At 45.7% G+C, this 21,654-nt stretch overlaps 1 protein-coding gene across 2 annotated transcripts in view; it reads left to right on the top strand.

Annotated features, from left to right (window-relative positions):
• Window positions 1–1,533: 1,533 nt before the first annotated feature.
• The window catches only part of ACSM5 (acyl-CoA synthetase medium chain family member 5), a 26,853-nt gene continuing 6,732 nt past the window's right edge, over window positions 1,534–21,654 (top strand). For both annotated transcript variants that reach the window (XM_045285249.1, XM_004705740.3), the window contains exons 1-9: window positions 1,534–1,748; window positions 8,286–8,496; window positions 9,052–9,259; window positions 13,613–13,756; window positions 15,487–15,640; window positions 17,185–17,264; window positions 17,961–18,084; window positions 19,298–19,378; window positions 20,037–20,138. In XM_045285249.1, coding sequence (XP_045141184.1) covers window positions 1,545–1,748; window positions 8,286–8,496; window positions 9,052–9,259; window positions 13,613–13,756; window positions 15,487–15,640; window positions 17,185–17,264; window positions 17,961–18,084; window positions 19,298–19,378; window positions 20,037–20,138 — 1,308 coding nt within the window. In that variant the 5' untranslated portion in view covers window positions 1,534–1,544. The remainder of the gene's footprint in view (window positions 1,749–8,285; window positions 8,497–9,051; window positions 9,260–13,612; window positions 13,757–15,486; window positions 15,641–17,184; window positions 17,265–17,960; window positions 18,085–19,297; window positions 19,379–20,036; window positions 20,139–21,654) is intronic.

The raw sequence follows: 21,654 nt of genomic DNA, 5'->3' as shown, positions 1-21,654 counted from the left end.
AGGACATCTCTGAGGCACAGCAAAGTGGCCATGGCAGAAGCCTCGGCCTACCTGAGACCTTAAAGTCACTTTACCTCTCACGTATTTTCTTTATCTATAAAGTGGAGAAAATAAAAACCTCAGTGTTGTTCAAAGGATTCGATGAAATGTTTATAAAGCACTTTCAAAATGTTTGGCTCCCAGCAAGCCTTCAACGTTCTTGTCGTTAGCTGGGGGTTGAAGCAATGTGGATTCATGGTTGCCCCACGTGTTACAGAGGTAGAACTGTCACCCCGGGATTTCTTCCTTTTCTTAAAGGGCACATTTCTTAAATGCTTAAACAGGACAAGGACAAGAAGCTGAAGGCATACAATCAGGTTGAGAGAGGCCATCAGCATAAAGTCCTAATGGTATCCCAGGGTTAGCTGATATACAGAACTTTGAAAGGACAGGAGAGGCCAAGGAAAGCTGTCACAAATACGTGGTTGGCAGCAGATGCATGCACCATGGCTACAGGTGGGATGCCTAGAGCGGGAACGGGGTCCTGGTTGGGTAAGGCATGCTGCAGTCACAGGGGGTTTACAAAACTGGCCCAGGGAGGCCTCCCCAAGAACTTAGCGCATGGCTCGGGACTTGGAACCTTAAAGGTCGCTCTGAGTCCGAATTGGCTTCGTGGCAGTGAGCGGTTTGGTTTGGCATCTTAATGGAAGCAGATCTCCAGCCTTTCCTTCTGTGCTGCTGCTGGGTGGGCTTGAAGTCATGACCTTAAGGTGAGCAGTCACATGCGCTGTTTGTACCACCGAGGGACCTTTTCAAGATCCCTGGTGTCACGACGGTTCAATGTTGGGTGGTTCAAACCCACTATGCCGCTCATCAGGAGAAAGACGAGCAACCCGCTCCTGGGTAGATGATGGTTTAGAAAGCACAATGGGGTCCTTCTACTCGGTCACGTGGGGTCACTTTGGGTTGAGCCTAACCCAATGGCACCTAACAACAACCACAGCAACAAATAGGGATCTTTTCAATCGCATGCGGGATTCACATTAGATTTCTCTTGGGCAGCACTGCCCTGCAGCCTTTGTCTTTCCGGTTTAGCGTTGGCCACAGACTGACTGAGGGAGTACTTCTAAAGCACTCAGTCTTGGGGAGTGGAGTGCTGACTTATTAAATGGCAGATTCACGGACACGCTAGGCAGTGTCCGATTAGCCAATAAGCAAGGCAGCCATGAGCTTGCTTGTGCATAGTTATTAATCTGCAGCGAACAGTTTCACTTGCATTTTACTACAGATTAGTAAGTAAGCACAGGGAGCCCATGCTTACCTTGCTTCCTGGTCATCTGCACCTGTGGCCCTGGCTAGTGTGAGGTGGAGGGGATGGACCTCAGGCTCGACTTGACCATATCACACAGCAGAACGGAGACCACAACTCAAAATTGTGTCTGCACGTTCTACCAGCACCTGCAGGGCTCACCACAGCCTGCTCTTCTATCTCGGCTTGCTCCCTGTGCCCGGCATTCAGGGGCAATGCTCTCTCCTTTCTCTGGTGGCAGGCAGGCAGCAGCACCATGCGACTATGGCTGAGAAGTCTGCTCCTCCAGAGCCTGAGAAGTTCCCGAGGATTCTGTGGGCCTCCAGGGCGGCCACCCCCCTCACCTGTCCCTTCCGAGATGGTGGCCACCTGGGAAGCCATCAGTCTGGGGAGGCAGCCGGTGCCTGAGTACTTCAACTTTGCCCATGATGTGCTGGATGTGTGGAGCCAGATGGAAAAGGTGAGCCTGCTGGTGTCCTGCTGTCCATGGTGGGCACCTAAGACTGACCTCAGGCACCCCCACGAGTGCCGTTGACTTATTGAACTTTTGAGAGTGTAAGATATGTCTCAAAAACCCAAGCCCTCTGCCACCCAATCAAATCGACTCCAATTCCCAGCGACCCCATAGGATGGCATAGAACTGCCCCGTGGGTGACAGAAACTGTGACGCTTCATCGGAGTAGAAAGTTTCATCTTTCTCCCACAAGGTGGCTTGGGCTTTCAAAGTGCTCACCCTGTGATTAGCAAGCAAACAAGGACTCTGCTTTGCCACCAGGGAAGGCATGTAGATGTGGCGATTTGGCCCCGGGAAGCTTGCTGAGTCCCTGTACCTAAGAACGAAGAAACACATCATCCCTAGTATTCATCTGTTTTGTGTGAATTAGGGGGGAATTTTACATTTTAGATGATCAATTTTTTGCACAATAGTTTAAACTGCTTCTCAAACCGCATCTTGTGGATTGCCACCTTCGCTGAAGCGAATACTTGTCAATAGACCCTCTGGTCTATTCCTTCGTCTTCCCTCTCTTGCCCTCCCCTGTTTGGTCATCTCCAAAACGATGTTCCCTTTGGTATGGATGACTTTGGCTTGGGTTTTTGTTCTATTTCTTTTTCTTACAATCATGGTCTCATACCATATTTGTCCTTTTGTGATTGACTAATTTCACTGAGCTTAATGTTCTCCACATCAATTTGTGCTTTGCGTTTTATGGTTTCATCTTTTTTTTGTTCTGTTTTGTTTTTAGTGATGCATACATACTACGCCATTATCCAATCCATAGCTTTCCATTCAATTTTTTAGTGATGCACAGTACTGCATTTAGGGATACATAGTGTTCTATTGTCTGGGTACCTTTGGTGTATGTATTCAAGTTTCTTTATCCATTCTTCTACTGATGGACATTTCTATCTTCTTACTATTGTGAGCAGTACTGCAATGAACACGGATGTGCCTCTGTTTGTCCGAGCTGAGACTAACATCTTTAGGGCGTATGCCCAGCAGAGGGACAGCTGAAGTGTATGGAATTCTTATTTCCACCTGTTTGAGGCAGTGCCATGTTGCTTTCCACAGTGATTGTACATATTTACAGTCCCACCAGCAGCGTATGAGCGTTCCAACCTCCCTGTGCCCTCTCCGACACTTGTTGCTTTCTGTCTCGTTTTGTCTTGATTTTATCTGTCACTATTGGTGTAAAGTGGGATCTCACTGTTGCTTGGATTTGCATCTCCCAGACGACTAGTGATGGCGAGCATGTCTTCATAGATGTAGCCATTTGATGTCATGTGTCCTTGGCCCAGTTTTTAGTTGGGTTATTTGTCTTTTCCTTATTGAGTTATTGTAAATTACTATGGATTTTACAGCGTGGTCCCTCATCCATTGCGTCATTGCCAAAACTCTTCCCCTGCTGCATAGGTCATTTGTACTCTTTTGATGAAGTCTTTTGATGCACATAGTGTCTTATTTTAGTAGGCCCCACAATCATCTGTTTTGTGTCAATGCCCTGCAATAGGGCCCTTATGTTAGTCCCTATTTTCTCATTGATGGCCCTTATAACTCTGAGATTTACATTTAGGTCTTTGATCCATCTTGAGTTCATTTTGGTACATGGATTGAGGTATGGGTCTTGTTTCATTCTTCCTCTTATGGATTCCCAATTTTGCCAGCATCATTAGTGAAGAGAACATCTCTTCCCCACGTAATGTTTTTGACTCTCTGTTGAAGATCAAATGTCTGTAGGTGGATGCTTTTATTTCTGGATTTTCTATTCTGTTTCTTTGGTCTGTGTACCTATCATTGTACCAGCGCCGGGTGTTATTTTTGTGTTATTACTCATCATTTTATTGGGTGCTCTTACAGATCTTATAACAAACCATAATTCAATTGTATCAAGCACACTTGTACGTATGTTTCCATCATCATTTAAAAAACATTTTCTTTCTACTTGAGCCCTTGGTATCAACTCCTCTTTTTTCCCCTCCCTCCCCCACCCTCACACCCTCGTGAACCCTTGATCAATTATGTATTATTGTTGTTATTTTATATCTTACACCATCCACTGTCTCCCTTCACCCACATTTCTATTATTCATCCCCCTTGAGGGGGTGGTATATATTCAACCTTGTGATCAGGTCCCCCTTTCTCACCCCCCAGACCCCTACCCCCATGGTATCAACACTCCCACTGCTGTTCCTGAGGGTTTTATCTCTCCTGGATTCCATGTGTCCAGAGTTCTTATCTGTACCAATTACGTACTCCTGTCTAGTCAGATTTTTAAGGTAGAACTGGGTCATGATTGGGGGCGGGGGAGGAAGCATTAAAAAACTAGAACAATGTCTTGTGTTTCATAGGTGCTATACTGCACCCTGGCTGAATTGTCCCTTCCTTGTGACCTTTCTGTAAGGGAATGTCCAATTGTCTACAGATGGGCTTTAGGCCTTGTGTTAGTCCAGGTTGACTCAAGAAACAAATTCATAGGCACTCATATGTGTATACAAAAGAGCTTTATATAAAAAAGTAATTGGATATTAAGAAAACATCCCAGCCCAGGCCAGTTCAAATCCATGAGTCCAATATTAGCCCATCTGTCCAATACTAGTCTATAAACTCCTCTTCAGACTCACGCAACACATGTAATGATGCCTATAAATAGTTCCAAGTCTGTCTGCTGACCCTTCTGAATGTTTTCCAATCGGGTTTGATGCGGTGCCAAGCCCTGTTCCCCAAGTCAGAAGTCTACGTTCAGGATTTCTCGGGGAGTTTGTTACTTTGCTCCCCTCGCTGCCCCGTTGCGCTTCCTTCGTGTTCCCCTCCACTGTGTGGTGGGGGCAGACTGGGCACACTTTCCACGCTGTGTCTCCAGTGCTTCCCCACGTAGCACTGTGGGTCAGTGAGGGGACATTGTGTCTGCTGGTGGGGCCGGCCCTACGGTCCTCTCTGTGCCTTGGCTGCTCTGAGCAGGGATGTTGTCATCGGGGCTTGTGGGCCTTGGTGAGGTTCTCTCTCTCTCTCTTTCCCTAGTAGTTTGCTCCCAGTGGTCTGGACAGACCCACCACTCTCCCCAGGCTATAGCTTCAGTGCTGCCCTCTGTATTCATTCTTCTGGGGGGTGGTCAACATAGCTGGGATTGGGTCAGCCCTGCAGTCCTCTCTGTGATTCCTCTGCTCCACGTGCCAGGCGGTATTAACTACCATGGCTGTGTAATAGGTCTTGAGGTCGAGAATGGAAAAGCCTCCTATTTTGGTTTTTGTCTTAGTGAGTTCTTTGCTTATCCTGGGTCTCTTCCCCCAAACCATTATGACTGAGTGTTGTGAGCCACAAACGAAACCTGTGGAGGTCAATGAGAATTCTGACTCGTAATGACCCTACAGACCCAACCAAAGAACAAGAAAGGGAACCCATTGCTATCTAGTAGATTCGGAGGCGTGGGGCTCTCTCCCACAGGGTTTCCAAGGTTGTAATTGAAACAAGGCGAGGAAATACTAATGGCGATGCCTAGACAAGAGGTGAAAGCACGAGCAGTTCCCTTGTATAAGTGTGTGGAACCAGAGTTCAAACAAGGAAGCTCCTTGAGTCAGACCTTCTCTCTGAAATATTTTAAGCTATTGTACACAGGTATTGCCTCAGACACCAAGAACCCGAGCCACCTTGTGAACTGCATTTTGCTCTTGGGGTTACACTCCCCAGACTTCTTTGCACACATATGCCATGTGGTGAAAACAGAGCATGCTCGGACTGAAATTCCCAGAGCCCCTCATGCCCTGTGGCAACTCAGATACCCACTTCCACATGTGCTGGGGTTGTCACCTTTCTGACCCTGCTACCCTTCAGGTCATGCCTTCCTTCTCAAGAGCCTAACATAATTCTCTAGTGTTGCCTCCGTGTCTGACCAAAGCAATTCTTTCTCTCAGCAAAGACAATAACCTAATTCTGGTAACATCATCTTTATGAGGGCAGACCACTACTTCTTTCTCCTATCAGCTCGGCATTTCAGAGCCCAGGGCTTACCGATTGTGCCACCGGGACTCGTTCCATGAAGTGCCTCATGACCCTGAGTGTGACTCACACACTGAGCCAGGGATGGCCCCTGGGACTCCCCAAGGACCCCCTGAAAGTGCCTCATGACCCTGAGTGTGACTCACACACTGAGCCAGGGATGGCCCCTGGGACTCCCCAAGGATCCCCTGAACTCAGTGAGGATGAAAGTCTGGGTGTGTGGTCTCTGTCTTTACAGCTCTCTCTTTATTGTGCACCTCCCTCCCTCTTGAGTCAGGACACAGAAGGCACCGGCTCTGAGCTTTCCACAAGCCATGGTGATCAACTAGAACTGAGTAAGATTATCCTGATTTCTGTCTGTGCTTCCTTACTTCCCCTTCAATGTCCGTCTGTTGTGCCCCACACCCACACACTCCCCCCACTTCTCTCTCTCTCTCTCTCTCTCTTTCTCTCTGCATTTCATGGTTACCTTTTGGCACCTAACAATAGCATAAGTGATGTTCAGGACCCCTGGTGGTGACCACGGGCAGATCTGGGATGAAAGACAGCTTCCTGCCCCCATCAGCAGCGACAATCTTGGAAACGCCACGTGGGTCACTGTGAGTCGGCCCTGGCTCCACAGCAGTGGGCTTGGTTTGGTTTTATTTCTGTTCACTTTTCCATTGCACTTTAAATATAAAATTTTATATTAAAAAAAAACCAGATGTGGGGTAGGAGAGTTAGGAATGCAAGGGAATAGGATGAGATTTCTGGTGAGATAAGGTTCCTTTGAGGAGAAATGAAAGTGTTCCGAAATTAGATAGTAGTGACAATGATGTTACCCTATGGCTATCCTGAAAGCAACCGCATGGCACACATTAAAATGGTGACTATTTGTGGGGTTAAAGGGAAGAGGGAACCCCACCAAACATCACAGGTTCGGTAGGCGCAATTGTACAGCGATGATAAGTAGAGATTATAGTAAAGTCGTAGAGAGCATGAGAGTTAAAGGATGGAGTCAAGTAATGGAGTCAGACGCAATTCATGGTAGCATTGCTCACCTCAGCCCGGCTTGATGGTCCTCGTGGAGGGGGCTTAGCCGTCAGAGAAGAAGCCGCTGCTTCATCCTCCTTAGCCACCTCCGGCCAGCCACCCTTGGCCAGCCACCCTCAGCCAGCCATCCTCCCGAGAACCAGGGAGCCTCATTATTTATTGCTAACCACGCATCATATTACTTAGGGGGATCTGATTACAGAGTCATACATCACAGAAAGGGGCAATACAATTCATTCTAGAACAAGTTTGATCACTCTGGTGTCTCATATAATAAAACAGACAACTACTATTCTGGGAGGCATGCAAGTCCCCTGATAGCAGACAATAGCCTAAGTCACAGGGAGGGGTAGCGATATAGGCAATACAATCAATAGGAGGGGGATGACCTAGGGGTGTGCCCACATTTGTTGTGGGATAAACAGTGGTGTCTGCTTGATCTAGACAGCTGATAGTGGCTACCTAACCTTGGTCACCCTTGGGCGGGTTTGCCCTCTCTGGTATCTCCTGCAAGTAAACAGACCACCACTCTCCTTATCAGAAGGGAGTGGGTCTTATTTAGGGTGAGTCCGACTAATAGTCTAGCCACTATAGATGGCTGATGTTAAGGAGAATAACCTCTGACCTACTTTCGCTGATCACCTATTGTACAGTCATTCTTAAACAACTAAGTCTGGTACATATTTTGGGGAGACAACTTAAGAGAAATCCTTCTGTTCCTCACAACTATTATGGTATGTGACTGGTATCAAGAAGAGGAAAGATGTTGTCATTATGTTGTTTGATGTCATCAGCTTGGTTCCAACTCATAGCAACCCTCTGTGTAACCAAGCCACAGGCTGCCCAGTCCTGGGCCAGTCTCACCATTGTTACATTAGAAACCAATGTGGCAGCCATGGGGTCAATCGAAGGTCTTACTTTTTTCAGCAGATCCTCAGAGCCCTAATTGATGTAGTGGGCTATGTGATGAGGTGCTGACTGCAAGGTTAGCAGTTTGAAACCACCAGCTGCTCTGTGAGAGAAAGAGAAGACTTCCTACTCCAGAAAAGAGTTATAGTCTCAGAAACCCACAAGGGCAGTTCTACCCTGCTGTCCTGTAGAGTCGCTGTAAGTCTAAAGGGACTTGGATGGCAGAGAATTCAGTCAGTAGGAAAGGTGTAGGGCAATGCAAGGGACGCGATCTTTTACTGTAACACAATGGGATGGAAAACAAAAAATATACTTGCATTTGCATAGAGAAGAGCTAGAAGGATATGTAAGAAACTAATCGAAGTAGTTACACATCTAGGCAAATATAGATAGATAGCACACGTGATGGGAGACAACGTCTCAATCTCTTTCCGTATTGTTCTGATTTTTGTGACTCTACTAACTAGTGTAAAACATTAAAAATTCTAAGTATTTTTTAAAAAAATAAAACAAATATATATTAAGCAAACAACTTTTATTTCATTTCTGCCTACTATTATGTAGGATGGACACCGGCCTCCAAACCCTGCATTCTGGTGGGTTGATGGCCTGGGAACAGAGGTCAAGTGGAGCTTTGAGGAACTGGGGAAGCAGTCCAGGAAGGCGGCCAACGTGCTGCAGGGCGTGTGTAGCCTGCAGCCTGGGGACAGGATGATGCTGGTGCTCCCTCGGATCCCAGAGTGGTGGCTGGTGAGTGTGGCGTGCATGCGGACAGGTGAGTAAGCACGGCTAGACATTCTGGGTCAGGGCCTACACAACCCACCAAAACATTTTTGTTTGGAGAATGGAGCAAAACGACTCTTCAGGGGAGGGAGATGGTTTCTTCCTACCTTGTTGCTCAACCCTCTGAAGCGTGCTTGTTAACAGGAACCAGGCAGTGTTGCAAATGAGGAAAGCTAGAGACTCCCTGCCTCTTCTAACAATAGCAGCTGCTTCTCAGCTTCAACCGAATGCTTCGGGCAGGAATGAGGGCCAGTATTACCAGAACTTCTGATTTTGGAATAGGTCTTGCATAATAGATATGATCATTCGTGTCTACTTCCCAGGGTGGTAGGGGTTAAATGAGACAAGGCAAAGCCTTTAATTCCACAAACATTTTTGAGATGCCCTTACGAATATTACTGTTATCTTTTTCAGCTCAGACAATCCAACCCTGTCCAGCCCCATTTTCCTCCCATCTCCCCAGGGGGTTACTAGGTTTGGACCTCTCCACAGAGGTCTCTCTCTTCCCCTACTGCCAAGCCATCATCTCCTCTTTGTGTGATGTCAGGGGCCGTCATGATCCCTGGTGTCTCTCAGCTGACGGAGAAGGACCTCAAGTACCGGCTGCAGGTATCCAGGGCCAAGATCATTATCACCAGTGACTCCTTGGTTCCTCGGGTGGACGCCATTAGTGCTGACTGCCCCTCCCTCCAGACCAAGCTGTTGGTATCAGATAGCAATCGATCTGGCTGGCTGAATTTCAGAGAACTCCTCCGGTAAGTTGGGGCTCTCCAGGAAAACGTACACACAATGAAGTCAAGGCATCCATTCCCCTTGAGGACAATACAAAGCATTACTGGTTGCACGCAGGGACTGAAAGCAGAGGGGAACTTTCACTTTGGTAGCCAGAATGATCTGAGGCATGTTCCTAGTGAACTACTGTAAGGTTGTTCAAGGTCACTCGCTCACTCAGTACTGAAGGTGTGAGTTAGTTTATTGTGCCAACCAGGCCGATAAGCACATGTGGGATTAATTGAAGGGCGGAGGGATAAATGGCATGGTGAGCCTTGCCTTTCTAGTTTCTCGGGTCTCCTGCTTTGTGATGGCTGCACCAGGGTGCAGCTGCCTTAGCAGTTACCTGCTTCAGCTTGCAAGGCTGACTTCCAGCAAGACATCCCCAAGGAGAAGCCGCATGGACCTACCCCGATGCAGGCTCTGGGTGCTGGAGCACCCATATGGAGACCCCTGCCAGTGCTGAGATGCTTACACGCTCACTGACTCAACTTTCCTCCTGCAGTCGGCGTCGTTGTGTCTGTTTTGTGAGATGGAGGAGGACTTTGTGGATTGGTGTTGGACATATGGGTTAATCTCGTGGGCTTGGGCAGCACTGGGTTGGGATGTTTTCTTGATGCACTCTTAACCTTTATATAAAACTCTCTTTTATACATGAGTTTCTGTGGATTTGTTTCTCTAAAGTACCCAGACTTAATACAAAATGTCACTAGCTTTGCTGTGTCTTATTTGCCTCTATAGGAGTCCTGGCAGTGCAGTGGGTTGCCTGTTGTACTGCTAATCACAAGGTCAGCAGTTTGAAATCACCAGCTGTTCTACCTGAAGAAGACAGGGCATTCCACTCCCATAAAAAGTTACAGTGAGAAACTCACAAGGGTGCCTCTACTCTGGCCGACAGGGTTACTATCAATTGGAATCTCCTGGACAGCAGGAACTCTGGCTGGTTTTCAGGGATTGTTTTTGGTATTTGTCTCTGTAATGGCGATGATAGTTATTTAAAACCCCAAACTGTAAGACACTGCCATCAGTTGATTTTGATTCATAGAGACTCAATAGAACAGAACAGATCTGCCTTATAGGGTCTCTGAGGCTATAAAGCTGTATGGAAGCAGAGGGTCACATTTTTCTCTGATAGAGCCACTGGTCGATTCAAGCAACTGACCTTCTAGATAGCGTCATGTACTCAACTAGCTATTATACAGCTATTACCCAGAGTAAATAAAAAAATCTACATGGTGGTCAATACACAGTTGGTAGTTCATGATGCTATAAATAAGAGATGCTATGTATTAAGAATCCATAGTCACTGTACCATAAAGAACTAGTTGACTATCAACCATTTCAAGAGGTAGCATGTGAGCAAGAATCAGTGGTGCTGAAGGAAAAAGTTCAAACTGCACTGAAAGCGTTAGTCAAAACCAAAGTTCCAGAAATTGATGGACACCAACTGGAATGTTTCAACAAGCTGATAAAGTGTTGGAATCACTCGCTCTTCAATGTGAAGAAATTTGGAAAACAATTATTTGGCCAACTGACAGGAAGAGATCCATATTTGTACCTATTCCAAAGAAAGATGACCCAACAGAATGCTCAAATGATCAAATAATATTATGAATACTATATACAAGCAAATTGTTGCTGAAGATCATCCAACAATGGTTGCAGAAGTATACTGGTAGGGAGCTGCCAGAGGTTCAGGCCAGATCCAGAAGAGAACATGGAACAAGGGATATCAATACTGATGTCAAATGGCTCTTGGCTGAAAGCAGAGAATATCAGCAAGATATTTACTTCTGTGTTTCATTGACTATGCTAAGGCATTTAATTACATGGATCATAACAAACTATGGATAGCTTTGAGAAAAATGGGTATCTCATGCAGAAATTACATGAATCAAGGGGCATTTATGGGAACAAAACAAGAGAATACTGCATGGTTTAAAATCAGGAATGGTGTGTGTAAGCATAGTATCTTGTCACTATACTTATTCAAAATGTCTACTGGGCAAATAATCAGAGAAGCTGGATTATCTGAAGAAGAATACCACATCAGGATTGGAGGAAGGCTTATTAACAACCTGATATATGCAGATGACACAACTTTGCTTGCTGAGAGTGAGGAGGACTTGAAGTATTTGCTGTTGAAGATCAAGGATTACAGCCTTCTGTATGGGTTACAAATCAGTATCAAGAAAACCAAAATCCTTACATCTGGACCAATAGGTAACATCGTGATAGATGGAGAAAATATTGAAGTTTTTGAGGACTTCATCTTGTTTGGATCCACAATCAATGTCCATAAAAGCAGCAATCAAGAGACCAAACGATGCATTGCATTGGATAAATCAGCTGTACCTCTTTACAACGTTGACAAGGAAGGATGTTACTTTGAGGACGAAGGTGCACCTGACCCAAGCCATGGTCTTTTCAATTGCTTTATATGCCTGTGAAAGTTGGACATTGGATAAGGACGACCAAAGGACAATCGATGCATTTGAACTGTCGTGCGGGCAAAGAACATCGAACATACCATGAACTGCCAACAACACGCAAACAAACAAATCCGTCTTGGAAGAAGAATGGGGTATTGAGACTCGTCTCACGCACTTTGAACATGTTGTCAGAAGAGGCCTGTCCCTGGGGAAGAATACCATGTTTGGTAAAGTAGACAGGCAGCAAAGAAGAGGAAGACTCTGGACAAGATGAGCTGACACAGTGGCTGCATCAATGGGCTCAATCATAAGCACCCTTGGGAGGATGACACACGGCTGGGCAATGTTCTGTTTACATAGGGGCACTGTAAGTTGGCACCTAAAAACAACATGTAAGAAGCCCTGCTGGTGTGGTGGGTTAAGTACTAACCTACTAAGTGCAAGGTTAATGGTTCAAACCCACTAGCTGCTCCTCAGTAGAAAGGTGAAACTGTTTGCATCTGTAAAGATTTACAATCTTAGAAATCCTAAGGATACTAACTATACAACAAACTACCAGAAAAATAAGCAAAATTCTCTTGGAAGAAGTATGTCCAGAATGCTAATTGGAAGCAAATATGAGATTTCCTTTCAATTACTTTGGACATATGATCATGAGGGACCGGTCCCTGGAAAAGGCCATTATGCTCGGTGAAATAGAAGGTCAGTGATAAAGGAGCCACTCAGATAGAGTGACAGTGGCTGCCAGCAGGGGCTCAAACCTAGTAATAACTGTGCGGATGTCACAGGACAGAGCAGTGTTCTGTTCTGTTGCGTATGGGGTCACTGGGGGGTGAAACATGCCTCACAACAAAAACCCTGCTGACAATAGAGTCCATTCTGACCCATGATGAGCTTGTAAACGGTTTCCAGGACTGTAAGTCTTCATGGCAACAGGTAGCCTCATCTTTCTCCCTCAGTGCAGCTGGTGGGTTCAAAGGGCCGAAGCAGCAGTTAGCAGTCCAAAGCTTACCCAGCAGTGCCACCAAGCCTCCTACGACAGCAACACACTCAAAAAGTCTTTCATTTTAGACCAGGCCAAAGCAATGGTTTTATTGTTGTTGTTTACACTTTCCAGTTGTAAGTTAATTTTATCTGTGTCCTTAGCTAGTTAACATTAGCACAGTTGCTATCTTTAAGTAGTGACAGGTGTTTGGATGTCCTTGTGGTTAGGTGCCATCAAATCAGTTCTGAACAAAACATTACCGGGCTCTGTACCATCCTTAGCCTCCAGAAGTGTAGGAAAATAAATTTCTGTTCTTTAAAGCCTCCTGTTTGTGCCACTGGTGAGACAGCAGCGCACAGAATTTAAGATACCAGATAATTCTAAGGTGCAGTCAGAATTGAGAACCCGTGGGTTAGATGATTGTGCATACTACTCTAGGATTTACCCAGATCTTACGCCTCCAAAATTGGAGTGTCCTTTAGAGACTATCCCTAAGTCATCAGAAGTGGTGTGGAAGAGAGGGGAGGCCATGCCCAACTAGGTAGGCACGTGGGCCTGTGTGTGACCCACCAAAAAGTCCTCAAGCTCTCGCCAAAAAGGATGGACTCTTTTGACTCGAGTCTTCTCACCATTTGGAGCCTCACTTTCCTGACCTAGAGAGAGGTTTTAGCACCTACCCAGTGAGGGGTTGGTAAGAATGAGAGACAATGCAAGTGTGAGCTCTCACCATGATGCTTGACAATGGGATGCATCAAAATAGCAGCCAGTATTATGGTTATAAATACAAGAGAGCTTAAAAACAAACCATGGGGGGAAAATGTAAGTAAAGGGTAATGGAATGTTTCCATGAACTTTTCGAAGCACTCCTATATGCTTGGTATTGCTGTTATTTTTATGACTGGCACTTTCACGTTTTACAGAGAAGCCTCCACAGAGCACAACTGCGTGAGGACCAAGAGTGGAGACCCACTGGCGATCTACTTTACCAGTGGCACCACCGGAGCTCCCAAGATGGCCGAGCACACCCAGGGCAGCTACAGTCTGGGTTTTGTGGCCAGTGGAAGGTACGGGGGTGGGGGGTGGGGAGGGAGCTCCCTTGGTGGGTCCGTGGGAGAGTGGAGGTTCTCTCATTTAATCTGATGAAGTCAAGAAGCCAGTGGATGGCCTTCAGCAAACAAGCGACATTATTTGATTTCTTTTTCTTTAAAGGACCACCTGGAATGCTGAGTAAAAAGAAACGTGTAGTGGGCAATGGATTAAGCAGGAGATCATCATACTGAGAGATCATGGTAGTAAGCGATAAGGGAAATAGCAATGGAAGGAGTGAGAAGAGATGAGATTCTGAACGGAGTTGAGATTCCGAATGGCAGGCCTAATAGGATTTGCAGACAGAGTCAATATGGGATTAGAGAGGAAGAGAAGAGTCAAAAAGACAATTCCAAGGTTTGTGGGCAGTCGGAATCATCAAGAAGGGAGTCGGTGAGAGTTACTGTTCAAATGGAAAGAAAACAAGGCACCCATTTTTTACATAGGATGTTTGAGATGCCTATTAGATATCTCCATACCGGGAAACAAATTGTAGAACTGACGCACACAGGGCTTTCAAAGACTGATTTTTCAAATTCTCAGGTCTTTCTTCCAAAGAACCTCTTGGTGGACTTGAACCCCCAACTTTTGGATTGGCAGCTGAATACCACTCAGGGGGCTCCAGACATCTCTATAGCCTAGTTAAAGGGGGATATGCTGAGCAGGTAGTTGGATAGCCAGTAAAACTTACAAAGGCTAGACCCTGTGGAAGGAAACCTGTCAGAGAAGGGGTGCTCACATTTTTTTCTACCTAAATGAGCAATGGAAAAGTGGTAATAAAACACCTGCCACAGGTAGAAAACTTGAGAGGTCAGGAAAAGGAAGGCAAGCGTGTTCCGTTCTGGACTAGCGTCTATAAGAGAGATTCACACTGAAGCATCAGCAACAAAGTAGTGTTGAAAGCTATGAGATTGGATGAGATTAGGGGAGGAGGGAATTATCCACTGAAGGGAGAGGAGGTCTAAGGACCGGGCATTTTGACATTGAGGAGACCTTGAATACTGAGAAGAAAGAGCCCATGGGAAGCTGGAACTGCAGAATGAAACCATTTTTTTCTGTCTTCCATGTTTTCAAGAACTCTTTCCCCTTCCTAGGGTGGCCTCCATTCATGCCTCACCTGTGTGACTTAACGCCACAGAGGTTTCCATCTAACCCAGGGGTCACTTCCTGTACAAAAGCATTTCTAAGACCCCATCTCAACCCTGGGCTCTGTGTTAGATTGTCTGTCATGACATAAGATTCTGCAGTTCCTGTCTTGATGGATGTTCTTCAGGGTGTTCCCGGGTGTTTGTTGTATTTATTGAACTACAAGCTCTTCAAGACAAAACTTTCTGTTCATTTCTATATCCCTAACGTCCATCATAGCCTATGTGCCAAATCATGTTGACGGAGTAAGCAAAGTGAACTTGTCACAAAGCATTGAGATGATTTGTTTTCTCCTGTATCACTCCCACTAGACAGTGAACTCCTTGAAAATAGGGGATTTGTCTTTAAACAATCTGGATTTTATAGCCTAGGACATACGTAACTAGAAGGGGCTCAATAAACACTTGCTGAGCAAATGATTGGCTTTACGGGTCTTTTCCACATTTGATCAATGCGAGTGAGGCCCCACTATGGGCAGGCCTCTGATTAACAGGGGAAAGGAAGTTGAATCCTTGTGAAAGGCATAGGGATTCCTGACGATACAAATTTTATTTCTTGGCAGGAGGTGGGTGGCCTTGACCGACTCAGACATTTTCTGGAACACAACTGACACTGGCTGGGTGAAGGCGGCCTGGACCCTCTTTTCTGCATGGCCCCATGGGTCTTGCATCTTTGTGCATGAACTGCCCCGTGTGGATGTCAAAGTTATTCTGAAGGTAAGCTATAAGACGGTTAGGTCTCTCTCGTGGGAGAAATATACCTCGGTCATTGGCTTCACTCGAGAAAGAATTCACGCCGAAGCCTGGTTTGTGATCCAAGTGAGTTTTTTAAAGGCTAGAAGAACTTTCGGGTTTTACAGTAAATGGAACACAAGCCAGACAGAGTTCATTGCATAGTTGCGCGGGACTGTGGTCTGGCCACACTGAACTGAGAGAAAACTTCGGGCTTTTCAGGGCCCCATTGGCTGAATTAAGCCCACCTGGCCTAGAGAGGGTCCCACCCAGGTTTACCGGCTTCCTGTCTCAAAGACCTGAATGTGTGTATGGTCTCCAACCTTAAGCAGCTTCCAACTTCCTGTAATGGGGGAGGGAAGGTTTGACGTGTAGAGGGACAACCCCTAGTTCTGCCTCTAGCTACCTAACAAAACCACCACGATGTGTTGAGTGCCAGTGAGTGAGAAAGAGGTTTCATGTTTGTAAGAGGAATGGCATGAATCATTGGCAGATCCAATGCTTATATTAACTAGCAAGCACTCAGGAACTCCCATAATCTGGCTTCTACGCACCTGATAATCTTTCTTCATTGACTATTCCCTATCTAGATCCCTAGACATAAGCCCATCCTATTTTTCCATACTATGCTTTTCCTGTATAAGTGCCTCCCCTCCCTCTCTTTCCCTTCATGATCATGTCAAAACTGTATTTATTTCTTAAAAGCTTGAGCAAAATTATAATTGACCCCCCAATTCCATGTGGTAACATCCATTAGGTTGGGCTTGATTATTTTGCTCAATCTAAACCTCTGATCACTCCTGGCCAGCCTCCAGGGTCTTCTCATGGGGAGGGGAAAGAACTGATGTCCCTGTAAGGACACGTTCTTTCTTTCTGTCCTCCATAGTCTAACTACCATTTCTTAAAACAGAGGGCCCATCTGCCCATGCTCCACCCCGTAGTGGAATCCTGGTGATGTAGTGAGCTACATGTTAGATTGCTAACCGCAGGGTCAGCAGGTAGAACCCACCCACTGCTCCACGAAGAAATAAGACATTTCTTGCTTCCCCAACAACTCACGGCTCAGAAATCCTAAAGAACATTTCGACTCTGCCCTATAGGGTCACTGTGCATCGGACTCGCCTTGATGGCAGTGAGTTTGATGTGTACCCGCTAGTTGTTTATAGCCCAGGCTGTGCAGCCCATCAGAGCTGTCCTCAGATCCAGCATCTCCACTTGTTAGCTGTGTGACCCCTAAGTCATTTCACTGCTGCTTCCTCATCTATAAGAAAACAATGCCTCGTGCTCGCTTCGGCAGCACATATACTAAGAAAACAATGCCTCTTCATAGGACTGTTGTGACAGTGCTTCCCACAGAGTGGTTGACTCAAGCAAGGGAGGGAAAGGACACATGCCCAAGACAACAGCCAAGGTCTTTTTAGAGGCTGCCTCCCACACAGACTTCTCAGTCACGAGAACATAAGGACCCAGCGCATCTCTGGCAAGTCCTACCTCAGTAACTCATCTTCCAACCTTTGTGTTTTGTTTAGACTCTCGCCCGGTTTCCTATTACCACTCTCTGCTGTGTTCCCACCATCTTCCGGCTGCTTGTGCAGGAGGATTTGACCAGGTACGGCCTATCTGTTTAGTACTTTGGGGGCCCCTTGTTCTCACTCATAGTGACCCCATGTTCAATGGAAAGAAACAATGGCTCAGCCAGTCCTGAGCCAACTGAACAATTGTTCTTAATAATATTATGTTATTTAATGAAAACTAAATCAATCCAAAAGGGGGGGAAATTGCTTTAAAATTCATTTGCAAGCACTGATTTTTACATGTTGGGTAGTGGTCAGGCTAAACAAGAATCTTATTTCAATATATTAAATATGTTAAAATCATTAAATATCTTTAGGGATCAATAATTAAATATCTTTAGGGATTTGGGGGTTATTTGTCTAAATTTGGAGATTCTTAAGAAAAGCTTTGTCTTTCCACATTATAAATTATCTCTTTATCAAATTTTTGTCATGATCAATTTATTATAACTTAGTGTGTTTCCAATTCATCTGGAGCTCCGCATATTATATCAAAGCATATTGTGAGGCTCTGAGTTTATTGAAACTCAGGCGGGATTAATTTTGTCCATGGGGAACATTCTTTGAAGCCATAGCATCCAGGTACCCAGAGAAGATTGTAAGACATGGGTGTTGAACCTCTAGTGCTTTATAGAGAGACGAGACTGACACCTGGATTGGGGGGGCAATTCTGGGGGAAAGGGTGGAGTGGGGATCCTGAGATCAGCCATTCATCTTCCCGGCTGCAAAAGGTACCAGTTTCAGAGTCTGAAGCACTGCGTGACGGGAGGGGAATTCCTCAATCCTGACGTGAGGGAGAAGTGGAAGAGCCAGACGGGCCTGGAGCTATATGAAGGTTACGGCCAGTCTGAAACAGTAAGTGCTGTTGGGCCAGGTTCCTCCCCGGGTCTCATCCAATAGACACCTCAGGCAGCAAGTGCAGCCTGCAGCAAACTCCAGCTGGCCTGGCCTCATCCCAGGGAGACTGCCATGCCCACAGAGAGACAAGCTGGTGACAAAATGACATCTGCTTTTCTCACTTGTGGGTTTGAAGGAGTAAATCGCAGATCTTAGATCCTGCTATTGCTGCTGTGAGTTGCCATTGAGTCTCGCTGACTCTGGCGCCCGCCCGTGAGTGTGCAGTAAGCTCTGGTCCACAGGCCTCTCAATCTGAAGCAGATTTCCAGAACTGTCTTCTGAGGTACCTCTGGGGAGTCCAGAACTGCTCACCTTTAAGCTCATTGTCAAGCACCTGAACATGGTGCCACTGGGAAGGGGAGATGCAACTATATATATCTTGCTACATGAAAATATTTCTGAGGGAAAAAAGCTTGAAAAATTCAGCAGTTTGCTGTTTCTGAGTTGGTTATGTTTTGAAATTTCCTGAGATTTGAGAGCAAGGCTATGGGTATATACTGCCCGATAGGTTGGTTGAAGGTTTGGAATGGGAAAGGTTGAAGAGAAGAGTTGAAGGTATAGAATCAAAAAGTCAAAGGTGTAATTACTTTCTTCAAAATTCAACCACTGTCTGCAAACCAACTCTCATGGCCAAAGGGTATGATAGAACTCCCCCAGGACAGACAGCAGTCTGTAGTCTGGAGGCCAGGATGCTAACTAAGCAGGCTGCTCTACAGCTGTCCTGCTGGAGGTGTGGGGATCCGCTGAGTCCTTTGGCTTAGGGACACCCTAAGTTTATGACTTGTGGTGGCCCATTTAGAGTCCCCAGTAAATGTTGATTATAGAAAGAAAAGGTGAAAATGGAGGAGAAAAGGAGAAGAGAAGGTGAGAAAGATAGTGAGATAGTGATAGTGAGGAAAAGGCCGACAAGATGAATGAAAAGGTGATCGAGAAGAGAGGAAAGAAAGGGGGGAGGAAATAAGGAAAATGAGAAAGGAAGATGAAGAAGAGGGTGGAGGGGAGGAAGAGAAGACAAAAGTCAAGGGGGGGGAAGAAAGGAAGGAAGGAAGAGCGAGAGAAAGAAGAACATTGCAAAAGAGGGACAGAGCTAGGAGGCAGGGGCAAACAGAGAAGCAGGAGGCGAAGGGAATAAGGCACTAAGCCTCCTCCTAACTGCACTGTCTCTCTCCAGGTTGTGATCTGTGCCAATACAAAAGGGGAGAACATCAAATCTGGCTCCATGGGGAAAGCATCCCCACCTTATGATGTGCAGGTAGGCGGCCTCACCCAGATGCTGGTGCTGAGGCTTGGTTTCAAGAGGAGTAAGACCTATACCCTTGGTGTGCTAGTCTGGGTTGACTAGAGAAACAAATTCATAGATACTCATATGTGTTTAAGAAAGAGCTTTATATACAAGAGCAATTGAATATTGAGAAAGCATCCAGCCCAGTCCAGATCAAGTGCATAACTCTGATATTAGCCCAGATGCCCGATACCAATCTATAAATTCCTCTCCAGGCTCATGCAACACATGCAATGATGCTGAATGCAGGAAGATCACAGGACAATGAGCGGGAAGTCTTGTGGATCCAGGTGGTAGAAGCATTTCTGTGCTGGTGTGGGTCTCTCTGGGGCTCCTCCAGCTCCAGGGTCCTGGCTGCCATCAGCATAGCTCCATCAGTCTTGTCAGTAGAAAGTCTCTCTGGGAGTGAGCCTGTGTCCTGCCTCCAGCAAGCTATTTATCTCCTTAGCGCCTCCAAATAAGGTCATCAAACCATGACCTGATTGACAGACCAAACTCCACCCCTTCACTCCCAAGTCTCAGATTGACACCAGATTATGTAACTACCACACTTGGGTTAGCAACACCAGGCTCAGCTGATGAGGTTACCTGGCTGTGTATTTTCCGGACACCTGCCATCTCTCTGCAGATTGTAGACGACGAGGGCAACATCCTGCCTCAGGGAGAAGAGGGGAATGTTGGTGTTCGCATCAGACCCACCCGGCCCTTCTGTTTCTTCAGTTGCTATTTGGTAAGAGGCAGAGAATGGCCATTCGTGGAGGAATTGCTGTGACAAACATTGCACGCCACAATTTATCAGCATCTATTTCTTTAACCCTTATAATAACTGTATAAGGTGGTACTTTTATTGATAAAGAAAAGGGAGCTAGAAAGGTCAAGTGGCTTACCCAATGGCACACAACTAGTACCTGCAAGATGCCAAGTTTAAAATAAAATGTGTCTGGTAAGGTCCCTGGATGGGGAAAAAAAAACAAAACAGTCTATCCTCATCTATTAACCTAAAGGTTGCTGATTCAAACTCACCACCAGTGCCATGGAAGAAAGGCTTAGTGGTCTGCTTCCATAAAGAGTATGTCCAAGAAAACCCTATGGTTTTCTCTGTAACACACAGGGTTGCCATGCATTAGAATCAACTTAACAACTAGTTTTTGTTGTTGTTGTTGTTGTTATTGTTTTGTGATTGGGAGCCCTGGTGGCATAGGAGGTTACACGTTGGGTGGCTAACCACAAGGTCAGCAGTTCAAAACCACCAGCTCCTCTGCAGGAGAAAGATGAAGCTGTCTATGCCTATAAAGAGCTGTTGTTGTGTGCCATTGAGTCAGTCTGACCCATAAAGAACCCAGGCACAACAGAAAGAGCATTTTCCCATACCCCTGCCATTCCCAATTGTTCCCATGTCTGAACCAATTGCTGCAGCCATGGTGTCAATCTATCTCATTGAGGACCTTCCCCTTTTTATTTGCCCCTCCACTTGACCAAGCATGATGTCCTCCTCCAAGGACTGGACTCGCCTGACAATATGTTTAAAGTATAGAAGACCAAGGATTGCCATCCTTGCCTCTAAGGAGCACTCTGACTGTACTTCTTCCAAAGCAAATGTTTGTTCTTTTAGCAGTCCATGGTACTTTCCATATTCTTTGCCAGCAGAGCAATTCAAATGCATCAATTTTTCTTCGATCTTCCTTATTCAATGTCCAATTTTCACATGCATATGAGACAATGGAAAATACCATGGTTTGGGTCAGCAAATAATCAGAGGAGCTGGATTACATGGAGAAGAATGCAGCATCAGGATTGGAGGAAGGCTTATTAACAACCTGCAATTTGCGGATGACACAACCCTGCTTGCTTAAAGTGAAGAGGACTTGAGGGACTTGGTGATGGAGATCAAGGATTGCAGCCTTCCATATGAATTACAAGTCAATGTAAAAAAGACCAAAATCCTCACAGCTGACCCAATATGGTAACCTCGTGATAAATGGAGAAAAGGTTGAAGTTTTCAAGGATTTTGTCTTGCTTGGACCTACAATCAATGCTCATGGAAACAGAATTCTAGAGATCAAAAGATGCATTGCATTGGGTAAATCTGCTGTACAAGACCTCTTTAGAATGTTGAAAAGCAAGGATGCTACCCTGAGGGTGAAGGTGGGCTTTACCCAAGCCATAGTATTTTTTTTTTAATCAATTTATTGGGGCTCATAAAATTCATCACAATACATAGATCAATTGTGTAAAGCACATCTATC

Source organism: Echinops telfairi, unplaced genomic scaffold, assembly GCF_000313985.2.
Source record: "Echinops telfairi isolate 266 unplaced genomic scaffold, ASM31398v2 ScPeMD7_5;HRSCAF=22, whole genome shotgun sequence".
In the NCBI taxonomy this organism is placed as follows: Eukaryota; Metazoa; Chordata; class Mammalia; order Afrosoricida; family Tenrecidae; genus Echinops; species Echinops telfairi.
This window is presented reverse-complemented; position numbering and strand designations above follow the sequence as displayed.